Source organism: Pteropus medius, unplaced genomic scaffold (genome assembly GCF_902729225.1).
Source record: "Pteropus medius unplaced genomic scaffold, Ma_sr-lr_union100, whole genome shotgun sequence".
In the NCBI taxonomy this organism is placed as follows: Eukaryota; Metazoa; Chordata; class Mammalia; order Chiroptera; family Pteropodidae; genus Pteropus; species Pteropus medius.
Genome location: NW_024340696.1, coordinates 934,281 through 954,129, shown reverse-complemented (window position 1 = coordinate 954,129; position 19,849 = coordinate 934,281). Strand labels below are relative to the sequence as shown.

The following is a 19,849-nucleotide window of genomic DNA, read 5'->3' as shown; positions in this document are numbered from 1 at the left end:
GTTGTTATGATACTCAAATAAGACCCTCTTAATGGCTGCCCACTTCTTGGGAACTTGCTATGTGCCGGTCTCCATACTAAGCACTTTATATGAATGGTCTCTTCTCATACTTTTAACCACACCTATGAGGTTCCATTTTACAGAGGAGGAAATTAAGGCACAGAGAGGTTAAGTACTTATCTGAGGTCACACAGTAGAGATAGAGCTTGAACCCAGGCCTGTCTGAATCCCCAGCCCATGTTCTTAGTCACTATGCTTTCCAAACAGAAAAACACTATACGAACACCTGGTATTACTTTTATTCACCTGAGACAGATGAAGAACACTATAAAAGACTGAAAATAATGCCCAGAGATGTAACTAGAGGACGGGGACCAGCATGCGGGGAGTAGGGGTTGGGGGGAGGCGTGGTTAGTATGGAGCAGGCATGGGACCCTAGCCTGTACTTCCCCTCTTCCTGCCCCACCCCGTACTTCCCCTCTCCTTCAATCCCTACCCCTACTCCCCAACACATGCACATGTGTCCCATCCAGAACCCCACATTGGCAGTACATGTTCACATGTTCAAACTCATCATTTTACTCAGAATCTCACACTGGTCCCTACAGGCAAGGAATATTTTCCCACTTTATAGATGAGGAAAACAGACTCAGAGAAGTTAAATGACTTGCCCAAGGCCACATAGCTAGTCAAGTCAGTGACATGGCTCAGGATTTCAGCTTGGATCCCCTGGCCTCAAGACCCCTATTCATTGTGTTAGTTTGTCCCTGCAGTGGTGGGATGCCCTCCTGGGATTTGGAAAGCCTTTCTGTGATTCCCCTGCCCACCCAGTGTTTATGGTTTGCTAAATCCTGGTTGCCCTTTCGTTGACTGCATGTCTCTCCTATTAGCCTGTAAGCTCCTGTGAGGTCAGAGACCACATCTGGCTCATTCTCCATTAAGTCACCAGGGCTCAGCCCAGTGTGATATGTATGTGCTCAGTACATAGTCACCAACTGGAATTGCACATCAAGGATCCTTTCCCATGTGGGAGCTGAGGGAGAAAGATGCAGCTCCTGAAAGGGAGTGGGGTAGGTAACAACCACGGGACAATGACTGCCTTCTGGTAAGCACCTACTAAGTGTGGCGTCTGGCATTCTGCATATGGGAGTAGGAGGTGGAGAGTGGGCCCAGGAAAGGCCTCCTACTTCCCATGCTCCTCCTTGGTGGCATCAAGGAAAACCTGAGTCCTGGTGACCCCACGCGTGTGCTCCTCATGGCTCCCTGAGGTAGAGTTGTCAGAATCAGCAACTGAAAATAGAGGATTCCCATTTCAATTTGAATTTCAGATAAATAATCAATAAATTTTTTAAATTTAAGTGTGTCCCATGATACACCAAATGAACCCATATCTTAGTTCAAGCTTTATCATTTACCGATACCTATTCGATACTTAATTATAATTTTTAAATTATTGATTATTTATCTGAAATTCAAATTTGCCTGAAGTTGGGGTTGGGAGGTTGTATCTCTAAATGGGCTAAAAAGAATGCTCCTGAGAACCAAGGGAACACTGGAGAGGGCCACCCACAGTCCCAGGGAGCAGAAAGTCCTCCTAGGAGCAGAAAAGGGCGAACAACACCTGGCGGGGAGGAAGCTGAGAGCCAGCCTGAGCCTGGGGAACCAGGTTTGCCCTGCCTTCCTGGCATTGGGAGGAATGTGGAGCTACCCCAGCTGCTCCCCATTGAGCAAGCTGGCATTTCAGAGCACGTCAGAGGCGCTGGCTCCCAGCCCTGGAAGTCAGCATCTGGCCAGTCCCAGCCCTCTCACCTCAGTGGACTGGACCAAGGGCCCCAACAGACCCATTGTCATCCTGCCTTGTGCCTCAATAGGGCCATTCAGGGGCTTTAGGACAGGCCCCCTCTGGAGGGCACTTCCTCCTCCTCCTCCTCCAGGGTGCCCTTGGCCGCAGTCTCTGCCTGTGTGGGTGGGGGGTCTGGCTGTGGTGAAAGCAGCCGGCAGCCAGGCCAACATTACTGAAGGCTGGATTGTTGATAGAGGGCACGGAAATGCCCTACATGTCACGGGACTCCAGGGCACCCTGCCCACAATGCGCGCCTTCCCCCTGCTCAGGGCAGCTGGGCTTGCAAAGGGCCTGCACCTGAAGACCAAGCAGCAATGCCTCCTCTGCTTTCACTGAGGAACTGAGGGTGGTTCGTTGGAGCCAGACAGAGTGAGTTCAAGCCCAGGCTTTGCCAGGTCTTAGCTGTGTGGGATTAGGCAAGTTGCTTCACTTCTCTGGGCCTTTGTTTCTTCATCTGTAAATAAGACTAAAGATATCCACCTCCTAAGGTGGAGGCTAAATAAACTAAATCACGCAAGTATAGCATGGAGCCTGGAACTTAGGTGCTGAATAAATCTTCCCTTCCTCTCCACCCCTTCTTATTTCTAGCTCTTCCTAATGTACTGAAGATTCCCAAAAATATGTTCTCCAGGGACCAGCAGGTCCAAAGGCCACTGCTATGGGAGTATCTTAGTTCAGGCCGTATCAAGAAGACACGGGGCCCTTGCAGACCTGGGACTCCGACTGAAGGCCCTCTCAGCTCACATAGTCCATAGTAAGGAGCATTCAAATACACAACTTAGCTCATCTCTGGTGCTCTTTCTTCCACCCCTCTCTGGGGTCCTGAGTGTCTCAGATCTATGTTACACTTCTAGATCTCCTGCCCCAGGTTGCTCTGAAGCCCTGATTTCTGAATGAACAAACAGAGAAACAGATGCTGAACACCAGGAGCACTGTTACATAGTTAAAGGCAGCCAGCTCGGGCCCCCAACAGAGGACAAAGGAACATATCTCTGGGTTTATCACCCTTCACCAGGAGTCTTGGTTAATTGATTCCGGTGGCAGATATCCTAGTGTGACGCCCACCCTCCATGGCAATCCCAGGCAGCAGGGAGTAGAGCTAGGGCTCCTGTCCACTAGAGCCCGCCACCACCTGCTCAGCATACCAAATCCCAAATATGCTGCCACATTTTCTCTGGAGCTTGTATGCATTCAAACCTAAGTTCTCATTTTATCTAGGATCCCATTCTTGCCTGCCCCAACTCACCCAGCTTCCTCTTCCTCTTAATCCCCCAATTTGATTTTTCACTGTGGACCAGAGTGGGGGGCTGCAGACCAGCTTCTGCACATTCACTTGGTCATACTTGTCAAAAATATGCATTCTTGAATCTTATCCAGATCTGCAAAATCAGAGTCTCTGTGGCCAGGGCCCAGGATTTTGCATATTTACCAAGCCCCCCAGGTAATACTGACACACACTAAAGCTTAAACACAACGGTCATGGAGGAAGAGATGCATCCTTGGCATCTCTCTCTGGCCCCATAGGACATTTCTTTGCACACTCCCTTTCCTGTTATTAACTGTGTGAAAGAACGAATTAATTGGATTTCTTATTGGCAAATTATACTAACATAGGTGAGCACTACCATCTCATTTTCTTGAGAGGTTTCTATACATATGTTAGGGTGCAGCAGAAAATCCACACATGCACGCATGCACATGTGTGCATGCCTGAGACCTGACATTTATGGAGAACTCATCATAATGCTTGCCATGTGCTTCATTATGGTGTTTAATGCCCAGAGCAGCCCCATAAGAACATTATTCTCATGTCTCTAGAGAGATGAAGATGCAGGGGAAAGTTTAGCAACTCACCTAAGGCCTCTCTTTCAGTGGGCAGAACTGAGTCTACATCCTGGTCTGTGTGGCCATGACCATTTGCACTATTCTGAATTCTCTAAGGGGGCTGGTCTCAAATCCAGGAGCTCTCACTCCAGAGCGTGTATCAGAATCCCCTCAGAGCCCTAAGAAACACAGATGCTGAAGCCCCACCCCAAGCCTGTGTCCTTAAGGGAGATGCCTGGGCATGTGTACTGTTTTGGCAACTCCATAGGCTCCTGGCAAAAAACCACTGGACATGTGCCCAGTCTAAAAAGAGAACTCAGGTTTCTTGATTCCAAAAACAGTGCTCCTTCAGCCTCCCCACACTGCCTCACATGCAATGGTGCAGCCAGTGGTCAAAATGGATTTCCTACAGCCTCTCAAGGAGCATCTGGACACATGCACACACACACACACACACACACACACACATGCTCGTGTACACACACAGATGTCCACGCACATGTATGTATGCATACACACACGAACAACTTCTTGGTATCGAGCTGATCATATTTCAGTCACAGGGCAGCTCCCTATCCCCACTTAGGGCCAAGTCTGGACTTAAGGGTGGCTATGGCGGTCTCTTCTCCAGGTGGCTTGGATAGGGTAAAATGAGAAAAGTCTAGAGAAGCTAGAGGAGGGGGCAGAAAGCCCCTCGAGATTCCCTCCACCACCTTCTTTCCTCCTGTAAACTCTTAAGTAAGGCTAACAAGGCCTCTTCCTCCATCTGTGGTGGCCCACTGACTGAGACACAGGAGTATACAAGGACAAAAGGTTTCTATGGCACCAGTGACCATGTGGGCAGCTTTTATAGCCCTGGTTTACACAGAAGGTGAAAAAGCTTAGACAATAATTTCACCAAAAGCCTGATTCAGGGGCTCAGTTAATCTGCTCTGCTTTTAATCAATGGGCTTTCCCCAAATCAATACATAACTGCTACATTACTGAAAGAAATGCCTCAGCTGGCAGACAGATTATATTTACACAGCACCTGCCCACTGAGAGGGCTTCCTTAGGAAGGGATGGAGAGCTCAGTATTGCCACTCGAGCAAACCCCTCTTCTTGGTACTCCAGAATACATCCTGCCTCCTTCGCAGCCACGTGTTGGTATCATGCAATGCAACTTCCAATCACAATTCAAAGAGAAATAGGAGACTTCCAAAAAGCAAAAGATCACGGGAGTTGTGCTCTGTTCAGACTGTGGGAATGGCTGTCCTGACTCTGCTGAAGGGGCTAGAAAGGATTTCACAGCCATCTGTGAGAAAGGCTAAGATGAAACTGCCCCTAGCTCCTGAAAGATGCCATCTTGACCAGCCCAGAGTCCACTCAGCATAGTAAAGAGCTGAGGTCCTCTAATCCTGAGCTCCCAGGCGAAAAACTAGATCTCCTTTCCTCCTGCAGTTACCAGATAGATTACAGCCTCCCATCAGGCTGCCCCAATGTTAGCTACAAATTCCAGTGCACAAGTGAATAAGACAGAACAATATATGAAATGGAGTGGCCATGTATTACAGAAGTCTTTTTTATGATATGCTCTTCTAGGGTTGCCCTGTCCGTCCATCCCATCCCTAATCACAGGGTAAGGTTGTTAGAGGCAATGGGGTCTATGCTTCCAGGCAGAAGTGGTGACTGAGTACTTCGTGGATAGGGGTTTTCTTTTAAGTACTTCTTCTGAAGAGGTGAGAGCATAAATGCTCCTCTATTTCTTAAATTTTAATTTGCCTATGAATTATCTGGGGGGGGTCTCGTTAAAAATGTAAGTTCTGATTTGGAAGGTCTGGGGCTAGGCCCATGGTTTTGTATTTCTAACAAGCTTTCATGTGATGTCATTAATGCTGGTCCACAGACCATACTTCTATTAATAGTAGTTTAAAGCACAAAAACTTAGGAGGAAAAAGAAAGAAAGAGAAAAGGATGTGAAAGAAAAAAAAGGAGAGAAAGAGAAAGAGAGAGAGAGGGAGGGAGAGAAAAGACAAAATGGAACCAATGCATGTTGGCAAACCCAGTTCTCATCTCCATATTCTACTGTGTGCATCTCAGAGCCAGCCCTAAACTCAAAGTAAGAGCCTGATCATAGGGTAAGAATTCCCCACTCAGAGCAAAAACATTACCTTTTCCCAGCCAATCTGACTCACCCACTTTGCACTAAGACATTCATCTACCCTTTGCACTAAGAGCCCCATGAAAGAAACAAAGTGGTCAAAAGAATAACAATTTCTTTAAGGGACACATTGTTGATTCCTTAGTAGAGTCTAGAGAAATAGTGTAAGAGCCCTAAACTTATACTCAGACCTGGATGCTAGTGCCAGCTCTGCCTGAAATCTTTCATAAGTCTCTGTTGTTTATTCACCACCCATTTAGTAAACACGAACTATGTGCTGGGCACTGTTCTTGGTGCAGAAGATACAGCTGTGAACAAGGTAAGCAAAGCCCTTGTTCTCATGGAGCTGAAAGTCTAGTGCAAGAAGACACATGATAAACAAATCTATAACATGTCAGGAGGACACTGCTCTAGGTTTGGAGAAAAAGAAAACCAGGTAAGAAGATATAAGAGGATGATTGCTACTTTATATAGGGTGATCAGAGGAGATGCCTTTGATAGGTGCAAAGGCCCTGAGGCTAGGCTTCCTCATCTATAAAATAAAGGGGTAAGCAACCAGGGTCTTTGTGATATAGTTCTATGGTTCCAGAGTCTGCCAGTCAGGAGTTTAGGAGAAATGATCTGTTCTGTGTAAATGGACCAGGGTGGTGAAACCTACAGGCCACCTTTATAGCCTCCTTTTTCCAGTCTTAAACATCTCTCTTTCCAACTCTGTTTCGAGGAGCAAAGTAGCAGTTTTTTTTAAGAAACAAAAACAATCTGTCCTATTAAGGGAGAGATATTTTAAAACCACTGAATGGATTTTTCCTTCTCTGCTTTTTTTATTGATACATCTCCTCTCCTTCCAGTTCTAAAATAAGCACCTTGTCTGCCCATACACTAATCCAAAGGCAACACACTACAGATGGCGTGGGCCTGGGAAGAGCCAGGCGGAGGTCACTTAGAAGGCACCAGACCTGGAGAATACACACCAAAGCGGCGAGGCCAGCCTGGCCTCGCCCATGGCCTGCTTCCTCTGAATCCAGGTAACGAGATGCTCTTAAAAACAGCAATGGAATGTGGTGAGAGCTGACATTTGCAAATAACAAATTTCTGACCAAATTCCAGTTTTTTGGAATGGAAAACCAGCAGCTTCCTGTTACAAAATGTACCAACAGTTCATGCCGAATACACAAGTGTGGGCAATTCATATACTTCAAATCTAAATGTGGCTAAAAATATAACAAAGCCGGCATATTTTTAGCCAGGTAAACATTTCTGAGGACTAGGTCAAATTTATATTGGTCTCTGTTCTGCAATTCAGAGAAGAAATGATTCCAAATGAGTGAGAAGCAGGGACCAAAGAGGAAAGCCACTGGTCCACCAGGCAGTTGGGAGTCCCTGATTCCTGGTGACCATCTCCAGTTTGGGAGTGCTTCCCAGCACTAAACAGTTTGTCCTTTCCCGTTAAACAGGGAGCACCTTTCAAAGAATGGAGCCGCAGGCTACTTTAGAAGGCAAATGTCAGCTGGGTTTTACCACCTCTCAGGCTAAAAGAACCTCAAAAAGTTGTTTTCCTCTGTGCTCTCAGTGGTATGTGTCTCTCCTCCCCACCCTCACTAGATATGGGTCTAATTAGAAGCAGCACAGAGGGAGAATGGGACAGTGGGTAAAGAGGCAGGCTCCGCGGGCTTTGCCTGAGTATCAGGCCTCGCTCCTCCACTTACAGGTGGGTGACCATTGGGCAAGATGCTTACACTCCACATGCCTTGATTCACCTAGAAAATGGAGGCAATAAAAAAAAAAATGCCTACCTCAGAGGTTATTTCTTTTGTGATGATGAAATGTGAAAATTCACATAAAATGCTTAGAAGAGTACCCAGCACATAATAAATGCTTAGTAAATAAAGTGATTGTATCTACCCCTGGCCAGGCATTTTTACACAAAAATTGCTTTAATCCACTGCCCCATTGAAATGCTATACTTCCCCTGGGGAAACTGAGGCTTGGCAGGGCTGACTTGTCCAAGCTGCAGTTCGACAACTATTATTGAGGGCCTATTGTGTCCCAGGCCCCACACTAGCACTGGGAAAGTTAGATGCCTGGTAAATAAATGGAGAAGTAAGATCTTAACCTGAGTCTCTGACTTTCTGCTTGAGAAAGCGGAGGGCAGTCTAAGAGACTGGGCAGAAAGAGCATGGACATGAACTTAGAGAGTTCCGGCACTGACATCATGTGGTCTTGGTCAAGGTTCTGACTTCCTTGGGGCCTCATACATAAAATTGATGGAATGCCACCAGTCTCATCACATTGTCATGAGGCTTAAACGAGACGACGTATGTAAAGTGCCTGGCCCATGGGAGGTATTCCATGGCCATCTGCTACCACAGTTATACCACCCACAAAAAGGTCATGGTTTTCTGATTTAATTGAGCCAAATGCAGAAGCTTTTTAATACAAAGAATCAAAAATACTTAACTATATGGTAGAAGGAAGGGAAAAGAACCTAGCTTAGGGCTGATTCCAATTCTTTAAACCATCAGGCCCCTCAGAGCAGAATATCTGATGGCCATGAGTCAGGTAGGAAGAACACTGGGCCAAGAGTCTAGAGGCCTGGGTTCCAGTTTTTGCTCTACCCTCAGAGCTGGGTGTACATCATGACCCTCTCTGGGTCACAGTTTCCCTTGTCTGTACAAAGGAGCTGTGGGAATAGATGGCCTCCAAGGTCTACACTGACTCAGATATCTCAAGTCTCTAGTCTTTGGACGCATAGACCACTAGGAAGACACCCCAATTAAGCATGGTTACTCTAAATCTGGGGTGGTCACCTAAGTGGTATTCTTCCCTCCAGGGCTTGCCTTTTTCAGTCCAGAGACAGTTAACAACCTTAGCACATAGGAAGATCTGACGGCTCTGGGACACTTGCAGCCCACACATTTTGACGTAAACATGCGTCACTTGGAGGTCTGAAAAGAATCAAAGCAAATCAGCATGAAATGAAGACTGTCTGCAGAATTGCAGCCCAGTAGCCTGTGGCAGAGGAGGTCCTGCCACAGGTGTTAGGCACATGGACCCAGCCAGGCCCAGCAGCATAGGGGTTGACCTGGGAAACAGCAGCCACAGCAGTGAGAGAAGGAGATCATGCCCAGCTTGCAGCAGGATGTGGGCAAAAGCAGTGATGCTCCTCATTCAGTAAATGCAGAGCCTCTGGCAACAGGCTGGAACAGACACAGGTGGCCCAACAAGGAAACGAAGAGGAGGCCAAGGCCAGGGAAATGGGGAGCAGGCTCCCAAGAGAGGGGGGTTTGGGAGTTTGACTGTCTTAAGTAGCACTTCAGTATGGGACTCAGAGGAAGGGCAAAGAATATAGTTTAGGGCCAGTTCCAATTCTCCCATTTACCGGCAGAAGAAGGTAGTGGTTAAGAGCATAGATTTGGGAATCAGAAACACTCAAGTTCAAATCCTGCCACTGTCCATACCAGCTATGTGACCTGAACAAGTTCCATGACCCCTCTCAGGCTAGACGCCTCACTGATTTTTCATTTCTCTTTACTGGTAAAATAGGATCAATAATATTGGCTCAGAAAGTTAGTGGAGGATTAAATGAGATTACATATGGAAATGGCACATAAATCGTTTCTGTAATCATCATTCCTAGAGAGTTTGTCCCACCCTAGGACTGTAAATCCTCCCCTTATTTTAACCAACTAAAATCCTTCAAAACCCTTCTCAGGTCCTCTTTCCACAGTTGGGAGGGGACCCACTAAAGCCCTCAGTGTTTTCTCCCCATCAGCCCTTCCAGTCTGCTGTGCCACCATTATCACACCCTGACAGATCTCACTGGACATCGTAAACATCCTCGTGTGAAGAAATCTGCCTATTACTTCTACCCAGCCGGACCAGGCAAGTTTCTCTAAGACCTGATATTGGAGAGCTTTGATGCTGGCCTCAGCCAGTGTTCAGGTTGCCTGCTCCATGTCTCCTGTGCTTGGCCCCCACCATCACTTCTCAGTTCATATCCCAAGAGAGAGTTCTTCAGGATCCATATGGTTTAGCCACAGCTTCATGAACACAGCTGGTGCTCAATATCCATGTGTTCCCATTTTTCAAATCTTTCTTTCATCTTTCGACACCCATCGTTCTTTCTCCTGCAAATATTAACTAAGAGCCTACTATGTGCTGGCCTTGGAGCACAAGGGATTAAGAGAGACACATCCTTAACCTATGATAGCCATGTTCTGGCTAAATAAGCATTCACAGTCCAAGCAGTGGGGGCTACAGAGCAGGCTATGGAAGCACATAGGATAGATAATACATCCAGACCATGGTGGTGGCAGAAGGCTTCCTGGGGGAGATGACGCTAAGCCTGAACTCCCTTCCTCCTTTCCTCCCTCCCTCCCTCCCTCCTATTGCATTTATGTTCTCATGGGTACACCATAGAAGTCAAGGGGCTTGCTAATGTATACTGGTTAGAGAGGGCTTTGTTTTCTTTTCCAACACTTTATTTTGAAAAACTTCAAACACGGAAAAGTTGAAAGAACTGTACATACAGCTTCACCTAGATTCACCAGTTGTTAACAGTTTGCATTGGCTTTCTCTTTCTCTCTGCAGATATACTCACCTTTGTTCCTGAATCATTTGAGAGTTAGTTGCTGGCATCAAGACACTTCACCTCTAAATATTTCAGCATGTATCTCGCAAGAAAAAGGACATTTTCTTACAAAACCCAATACCACTAAAATCAATAGACTAATATCATCTAATATACAATCTGCATTCAAATATCTCTAATTTGCTCCAAAATGACCTTACTAGCATTTATGGTTTTGCTCATCCATAATCCAGTCAAGGACTTCTCACTGAATTTGGCTGTTAAGCTTTTTGGTCTTCTTTTCTAGAATAGTTCTCCACATGCCTTTAAAAAAATTTTTTTTTTTTTTTTTTTTTTTTTTGTCTTTCATAACATTGACAGTTTGGAAGATCCTAGGCATGTCGTCTTAAAGAATGATCCATAATCTGAATTTATCTGATTGCTTCTTCATGACAACAGATGACTTTGACCCAATTTCCCATTTTCTCTTCTTCTGTCCAAAACCAGCCCTGCCAGTTACGCTCAGTGATAACACTTGCTGAATCTTGAGGCCTCAGAGCAGTTGGATTTTTAAACGCCCCAGAGGGGATTAACTGACACTATTAAGCATCTAATATTTATTTAAGATTTTCAACATTTCCAAACTTTGGGGGCACAGAGGAGGAGTCAAAGGGCATATGGACCCAGACAAAGGAAATGTTACAGCAATTTACTTTGATTCAGTATTCACAATGTCTTTTCAGCTATTTTTTCAAAGTACTTTCACACGTACTATTCAAGAGACTTGATTTGGGGGCCAAATAGATACAGGTTCAAATTCTAGGTCCACCATTTACCAACTGTGATAGTTGGAAAAATAGCTTAACCTCTCTCAGCCTTGGTTTCCTTAAAGGGTATTTAGGGCACAAGTTGCTTAAACCAGTGCCTCAGTCATAATAACTGCCTCTATTAAAGTTCAGAATAATTCTTCAAAAAAAAAAAAGGCAGAGCAGGTATTATCCTCTCCCTTTTATAAGTGAAGTGACTGAAGCTGAAAAGACAATGTGACTTATTGAAGCTTATGCAGCAAAGTGTCAAAAGGGACAGAACTAGAACCGAAGTATCTAACTCCCAGAGCTGTCATTTTTATTTCTCTACAGGAAGGAGCATCTACCTCATGGGATATTATGAGGATTAAATGAAATAATAGATTTCTGGTGCTGTGTATCAGGCTAGTACAGAGGGTATGCTCAGTGTCAGCAACCATTACTATAATTATTTTTACTGTCACACTGCCATGAGTAACTGATTTTGTTCAAAGGCCCCAAAAGAATCCTGAGAGATAGGCTGATAATTATTTTGACCAACCCCTCATTTCTACCCTATCTTCTCTCCCTCCAAGACAGGAAAGTTTGGAACAACCAAACTCACTGAAAGTATTAAGGTTTCACTTGGAAGGAGAGACAAAATATTCAGAGGCTGTGAGACCATTGTTTGCAAAACACAAGAGAGGGCCTGTTTTCCTTGGGAAAGGGAGCACTAGGTCCTGAGTCATTCTTTAGGTTCTGTGTGGGTGATTTGGGGTTCCTGCAAAAACGTTTGTGTCACTCACTATTGTCTTGTGTGAACTGAAACACACAGCCTGGGACTCAGTTTTTTCCCCCAAATCACATGGTCCATTCTTCCCCAGACATTCTAGGAACATATCGTTCATCTTATTGAACAATGTGACTAAGAGACAGGGTCACCATTGAGATTGGCCCTGTGGCTACTGCTAAGACACCATTGGGCAGCTGGCCATGCCTTGGGGCTCCTTAATGACCAAACTGATCACAAGGTCCAGCTTCCACTGCAATCAGGCCAGGCGTGAGAAAAGAGGGCTTTCCTTCTGCCCTCAGAACAATAAGAAGCTATTCAAAAGCCCAATCAATGGGACTGTTCCATTCTTGGTCCTGGGCAGGGCCATCAGACTGCCGAGCTCCACTCAACCACTTCTACAGTGCCAGCTCGGACTGGGTATACAAAGGCGCCTTCCCATAAGTTTGGTTTGCAGCAGATTCTTCAGTGTGGTTAGTGCTATAGAGATGGTATGTCTGGGACCAAAATGTAGAGGTTTCATTTTACCACTCTGGATATGACTCATTTAGAGAAGATTGTTCTTAATTTACTCTTTCTCCCCATTAATCTAATCAAAGTCCTGCTATGCTCTCTGCTTTCACAGTGTAAGCCATCTGTCCTTCCATGTAATCAACCATGCACTTAGGAGGCAGAGAGGTAGCGTAAAAAGAAAGAACATGAGCTTGGAAGAGGCAGATCTGGTTTCCAAACTTGGTTGTGACCTTGGGTAATAAATAGGCAATAACATATATTCCTTACTTATTACACACCAGGCACTGTGCTCAGCAACCTACCTGTATTATCTTCTTGAATCCTCATAGTCAACTTATAAGCATCACCATTTCTGCTTTATAGATGAAGACACTGGCATTTAGAAAAGTTAAATAACTTTCCCAAAGCTCAGCTTCCTCATGTAAAATCCACAGACCACTTTATATTTTAATCCAGTTTCTTGTGTCTGAGATTAAATTATATATATATATGTGTGTGTGTGTATGTATACACACACGTGTGCGCACGTGCACACACACACACACACACACACACACACACACACACACACACACGTATGGCATCACAGACTACCCAGTACTATAGCAGATGCTCCATACAGGTTCCCTTCCCTGCTGCTGAGCCTGATTCTAAGAAATAAGAATCTCTAACCTTAAGCCAAAATCTCACTGGGTGGTTTGGCTTCAGGAGCTTCACTAGGACCTAATTAAAACACCTCTTTCAAGGCTACATCTCTCATGTCTTGTAAGTAAATAAAATGGGACACCAATACTTGGTGCTTCAATCTTGGTCACAGAGGAAGACAGTGTGAGAAGTGGGAAACAAACCTAACTCTTCTGAAAGCTGGAAATTGGGCTGTAATTCCTCCAGCCTAACCTTTGATGTGTGTGTGTGCTTACATGTGCTCATTACTTTAAGCTGTTCCATGTGTATATATTTGTATTTGTGTGTGTATATATGTGTATATACACATGTCCAGAAGTAGATGTATTTATATGCACATATATACACACATAATGATACCCTAAATAAGCCACCATCCCACCCTTAAAGTATCTTCAGAAAATTAACCCATGGAATAAGCAATAATATGTGAACTATAAACATTCTTGCATGTTGGCAGATAACCATGCTACACATTCCCCTCCAAGAACTGAGAAAGAGAAGAAAGGGAATAACACAATAGCAAAAAAATGCACTAATCAAATCCATAATCAACTTTGATGATAGAGCACGGATTCTAATCAAAACACAATGGGGTAAAGTTGCAACAGGTTGTAAGCTTGGAGCTGCGCACTCTTCCCAGAGGCCTCCTGCACTTTCTTTTCTAAACATCTAAAACATTCACAAAGGATTTCAATCACTTCTAATTACTTTTTTGAAGAAATGAGTTGCAAGTTGAGCACCAAGCTCCTAAAAACAGGAAATATCAAAGTATTTCATATATAATTCCCCCCCCCGACCCCCGCAACTGCTTCTTAAAAATAGGCTAACCTCTCCTCAAATAGCTCATGAGCATTCCTTATCTGAAGTTCGGCGGACAAGGTTTCTGAACTAACACAGAGCATATCTCTAAAAAACAATTCTTTGCACATGGTCATAATTTACACACCATGTTAACAGAGCAGATGCTATAAATGTTCATTCTTGGGGAAAGGCCCAGGTATCCCAGCACCAGGAGGGGAATTTGGGAGGGATGTGCTGTTGCAGACCACGGTTCCCTACACTGTGAGGTTGAGCCCAGCTATAGGTTTGTGGGAGAGTCAAGGTGAGGGGTTTAGGGAGTTGACAGTAGGGCTGCATCTCAGAGCTATTTGCTGGCTTGCTGGTTACTTTCTGTCTTTTCACACTTGATGAAGATGGAGAGCAGGCTTGGGGAAGAATGGTCTGTCACTGGCTAAAGAGAGTTGTCGCATAATAAAAGAAGCTGTGAGAACTGCCTCCATTCCCCTGTAACTATCACGTTGAATATTCTGAACCCCAAGCTAATAATGATAATCATTGTCATTTCCCAAGAGTCTGTTAGGAACCAGGTCTTTTATGGACACCATCCCCCCATCTTCTCATAACAACCCTGCATGCTCAGAATTACTTTCCATCAGAAAGCCAGCATGCAGATCCAATCCTTCAACTGTGAGAAGACTTTACTCTTTTCTCATCATCACATTTTAAAAGGAAGACAGTAGATATGGATGGAGCAATTACCTGTGCATGCAGGTACAGCTTGCCTGAGCCAATATCGAATCCTGCTCTGTACCACTGCATGGCTTTGTTCCTCATCCTTCCCTGTCATGCTCATCTCACCTTCTCTCCTTCCCACCCAGCCATTCCTGCCATCTCTGAAGCCCAGCCACCTCCTGCCTCCTCCATGAGGCCCTCTGGACTTCTCTAGCCCTCATGGTCCTTTCTTTCTTTTGATCCCCAAGCATACCTCCCAGCCCTGTCTGTGATGTGCCCCATTGCCCTTGGAACATCCCTTATGCCTCCCAACTAGACTATAAAATCCCCAAAGCCCAGCCATGTCTTATTTACAGTGTTTATCTGCCAGAGCATATTGGAGGAGGCAGCTATGAAGAGTGGAAAGACCACTAGCCTTAAAGCCAAAACAAGCTGAGCTGGACTCCCTTCTCCATCACTTTGGAGCAGGATGACCTGGAGCAAGTGACTCCACCTTGCTAAGTCTCACTTACTCTTCTGGCTCGGTGATTAGAGCAATGGTCTTATAAATCAAGGCCTGCAAGTAATCAGAAGTCTCTGTGGTTATCTCTGTGTAGCATCATGGTTAATGGCAATGAGTCCACAACCAGACTATCTAAGTCCTAATTCTACTTCCGCTACTCACAAAGTTACTAACCCACTCTTTGCCTCAGTTGCCTCATGAGTAAAATGGGAGTAATCACACTTATCTCATCAGATTGTTGTAAGAATCAAACAAAGTATTTTATGTGATATCTTTACAACAATTCCAGCACATAAAAAGTGCTATAGAATGATTTGCCATTATTATATTATTATTGTTATAGAAAATTATTGTTATAGAAAACATCACATCTGCTTTAAGTGAGGCTGAAATGAGATCATATGTAAAGAGCCTGGCACATCAGGCACTTAACAAGTGGTTGTGCCCTTCCTTCATCTTCTCACCATGCCTGGTACTATACTAGGTACATGATTAATGCTCAGTAAATCCTTCCGAACCAAATGATACCTTCTCAAGGGCTTGAGAGAATTAAGCTATGCCTTTTCTCACTTCAAGGCTATTATATCTAGGTTCAACATGCCCTCTCTTGATTTAGCAATATAGCTAATTTTATTGAGTTCCTTGTTTGCCAGACTCTGGGCTAAACACTTGACATGTTATTTTTCTTAATCCTCACTATTTGTGTGGTTGTTTATGCCCATTTTTGCAGAAGGGAACACCGATGCCCAGAGAGGTAAATTGACTAGGTCACTCAGCTAGTACATGACAGAGACAGGACACCATGGATATCCACCTAACTGTAAAACCTGTGCTGTTGACCACCACACAACCCAGCCTTCTGTGAAAAAACTCCTAAATAAAAAAGGAGTCAGAGACCAAAAACATTATTTGCCATTTAAACTCATCATTTCCTGAGTATCTTCTAGAGATAAATACCAGGTTTTAGATCAGGGACTGCCGGATGCCAAGCTAGACACAGTCCTCAAGCCATAATGGAGAGGTTTTCCTGGATGGTGAATGGATACTGTATCAGACAGTGTGGGAGGTAGCCTGGTTCAAAGAAGGGAAAACTACTTTTGTCAAGGTCACTTTGATGCCAGGGTTGGGCAATGAGAACAAGGATCTGCACCATGCCACAGAGAAGAACCCCCCAGGAAGCCCGGACACAGATAAGAAAAAGGGCAGACTGGTAAAAACTAGGATGGCCCACTGGGAAGTGGCCAATTTCCTTAGCAGTCATCTACACCATCCTCATGGTCAGTGCAAAAGTTTCCTCTGAGGGCAAGGCAGGTGGAATGAGGGCATTCAGCTGACACTGGGCCAAGAGTGAGGGAGGAAAGCAAAACTTTGAGGGACTGGGACTATCCTAGGCCCTCTGGGAGCAGCTGGAGAACTTTTTTTTTTTTTTTCCCCAGAGAAGAAGGTGATGAATCACCTTTCCAGAGCCTGCCCACTTTAAGTCCTTCGACAATGTTTGTTAAGTAAAGGGTCAAATGGGAGAAGGCAGAACAGCTGCCTGGGTATGAACAATCAATTTACTTTCCCTCTCATTCCTCAGGTCCTCCTCATCAGGCTGGATGTGTGTCACGTCCCAGAGTCACTGCTCTAGCCTCCCACATACTGCCCACCATATCTCACAAACCCCACCTCCTAGGATGAAGGGGAAACACTTGCAATAGTGTATCGCCACTCCCCTCATTCCCATTTGAGTCCACTGGACAAATCCTGTAGCTAACAACAGAAAGAGAAAGCGGAGCACAAAACCCGAGCTGAGACAGGACTCCTGGAGCTTTGGGGAAAATCTTGCCTTCCTCCCACACACCATCACTCATACCTGTCAGCTTCCAGAAACATTTAGCAAGTGCAGCAGCAAGGGGCATGCTTATTAGCCTGGCGTGGGAGCTTAATCCGCTTTGAGGGCCTTCTCCAGCCCAGAGCTCTGAAAGTCTGCTTACAATTAGCTTCCAGCTCCAATTCCTCCATCAGAAAGGCTAGGAATGTGTTGAGTTCTAGCCTCTGATCAGAGAAAGCTCCAGAAAAAGGTGGAGACAGTGTCAGCAGAGAAGTAAGTGCCAAAAAGGTCAGCTGGTGTGTTGCCACTTCCCTGACACCAGCCCTGAACTACCTCCCCCTCTGACTTCCTGTCTCTCCAGACCAGGGCAGTCATATCCGTCAGGTCGCCCTGTCCCCAAAAGTCCCTGATGACTGATTGCCAAGAAAATACAGAGCGTGTCCCTGCTCCCTCCAACCAGAAGAGGGGGTAAAAAATAAATAAATAAAACCACCCAGCAGGAAGGCAGGAGGCCAAGAGAACCTGATTGGCCCTTGCTGCTTTCCTTAAAAGAGACTGAATGGCCAGGGCCTGCCACCTGGCTGAATCGGGCTATGTGGGCTCTGTCTGGAAAGGTAGAAGTCACCACTTCTCTTCAAGCCATCCTCCCCAGCCCCACTCCCAGTAAACCCGGCTACCAGCACCGGGATCTACTACCCAGGAAGGAGGGGCTTAGCTTCAAGCCGCCATTCTGAGGCAGCCACCTCCACCCCCACCGCAACAGCCAGCCAAGAAGCTGGGAGTCTCCAGCTGGCTGCCTCAGCTGGTACACTGGGCACTCCTACTGCAGTCCCAGCACCATGGCCGGAATTCTGTCAGTCCAAGGGATGGGACAGGGGCGGGTCATCTTCAAGCCAAGGGGAGCAGGTTCGCTGCCACCCCAGACCCCTTTTCCTGGATCTTGCAGCCAGGCCATGGGCTGTTGAGTCCAACGAAGCCTCAGATCATTCCTTGGCAGGGACAAAATCTCTGCAGAACCGACAGACAGACAGACACAGCCTATACTGCTTTTTGGGAAGCCAAGCCCTCAACATGCAGGACCTGACATTTACAGCTCTGCACACTTTTTTTTTTTAACACCCTGGCCATGCCCCACAAAAGAAAGCCGCAGGCGTGCCAGCACCTGGGGTCTCATACAGATCCCTACGGCAAACCTAGGGCACCCGGGCCACACCCACCGGCCAGCCCACTCTTCTCGCACATCTCCCAATCTGCCGGCCTAAGTGGAACGGTTCCCTTCTCCGCCCACAAGGTAGCCCTTTCTCCATCCAGCCTTGCCACTCTCCCCTTCCCCATAAAAAGCATTCACCCATCCCCCCAGAAGAGTGTCCGGGTACACAGCGCCTCTCACCTGGGTATCGAACCCGTTTTCCACAGAGCTGCTCTTCCTCAGCGGGAGCCCCTCGGCCGCGGGCTCCTGCAGCCCCTGCGATTTCAGGGGGATCTGGCTAGGGAAGGCGGTCTTGCTCACCTCCACCTTGCTTCCCAACTTGAGGTAGCAGGGCTGGGGGCCGCTCCGGGCCGGGGGCACGTGCAGGATGGGCACTGCGCTGTGCACGGGTTTGGGCAGTCCGGACTTCATTTTGGAGGCGACCAGGATGGCCGGCATCTTCTCCCGGGGTTTCGGCTTTCCCAGCACGTCCCTGGCAGAGGCGGCGGAGGCGACCGCTAAAGGCAGCGCGGGTAGCAGAGCAGGCGCCGGGCCTCGGCCCGCGATGCGCCCACCACCAGTGGAGGGGAAAAAATAAATATCCCCGGGTCGGGGAGCTTGGAGCAATCCGACGATCGCGCCTTTGGAGTGCCGGGATGCCGCGGAGGACTTGTCGCGGAGCTCAGCTGGTCCCACCTGAATGGATGCTGCAGCCGGGTCTCACACCCCACCTGAGAGGCCTGTTCAAGGGCTCAGGACGCTCAGGGGCTGTTGCCTCTTGCAATTTTCCTCCTGGGATCCAGAGGCTTGGAAGCCCATATTAACTTGTCATTGCATCTCCGAAATGAGGAGGCCCCGTTGGAAGTGAAGCGGAGGGGATGCACGCCTCCAGTCCCCGGAGGCTTCGGGTGTAAGGCGGCAAGGGAAGAAGCGAGGTGCGGCAGGAGGGAAGAAGCAAGCGGCGGAGGAAAGGAGAGGGAGGGCGCACAGAACCCAAGACGTCTCCACCAAGAGGCAGTGGCCGTCCTAATCTCTAGCACCGCAGTGTCACCTGCGACGCAGAGGCGCGGCGAGAGCCCCCGAAAGGTCTCTCTAGGCGTGACAGTCACCACTGCCCAGAAGCCCCCGGACAAATAGCACCTTAGGGCCTGCGGGTCTGCACATGCTCCGTGAGCTATAGCGCAGCAAGGCTATGGCCGTGGGGCGCCGGCACCAGGACGCGCGGATGAGCAGAACTGCGCTCGCGAGCTGCCGCTGCGCTTCCCGGGAAGGCTGCGCTGGCTACGAGGCTCCGCGCAAGAGAAGACAGGCTGCGGCCCGCGCGGCTGCGGCGCGCGCTGACAGCCCGGGCCGCCCCGGCGCGCCCATTGGTCCGCGGTGCACCAATCAGCGGCCGCAGCTCGCACTGCAAAGGGGGCGTGGCCTCAACTACCCGGCCACGGCCGAAACTCTGGGGCCGCGCTTGGCCGCAAGTACAAAGCCTGCTGGTGGCGGCTCTGCGGCACAACTCTGGCCGCGCGCTTCTTCGCGGGCTGACACCCCCGCGTCCTGAAAGCTTCTTTCGAAAAATGCCCTTTCGAACGCAAACGTCCGCCTCAGGGCCCCGCGGGCACGGCTGGAGGGAAGTTTGTTTCCTTTTTCAAATTATTCTGGTCACCTTAACGGTTCAAGTCTTCCGGAG

At 47.2% G+C, this 19,849-nt stretch overlaps 1 protein-coding gene across 1 annotated transcript in view; it reads right to left on the bottom strand.

Moving 5' to 3' along the window:
- Nucleotides 1–19,492, bottom strand: part of NAV2 (neuron navigator 2) — a 367,075-nt gene extending 347,583 nt beyond the window's left edge. Inside the window, 1 exon segment of the mRNA XM_039865579.1 lies at nucleotides 18,370–19,492. Within this exon segment, the coding sequence (XP_039721513.1) occupies nucleotides 18,370–18,627 (258 nt within the window). The 5' untranslated portion in view covers nucleotides 18,628–19,492.
- Nucleotides 19,493–19,849: the final 357 nt, after the last annotated feature.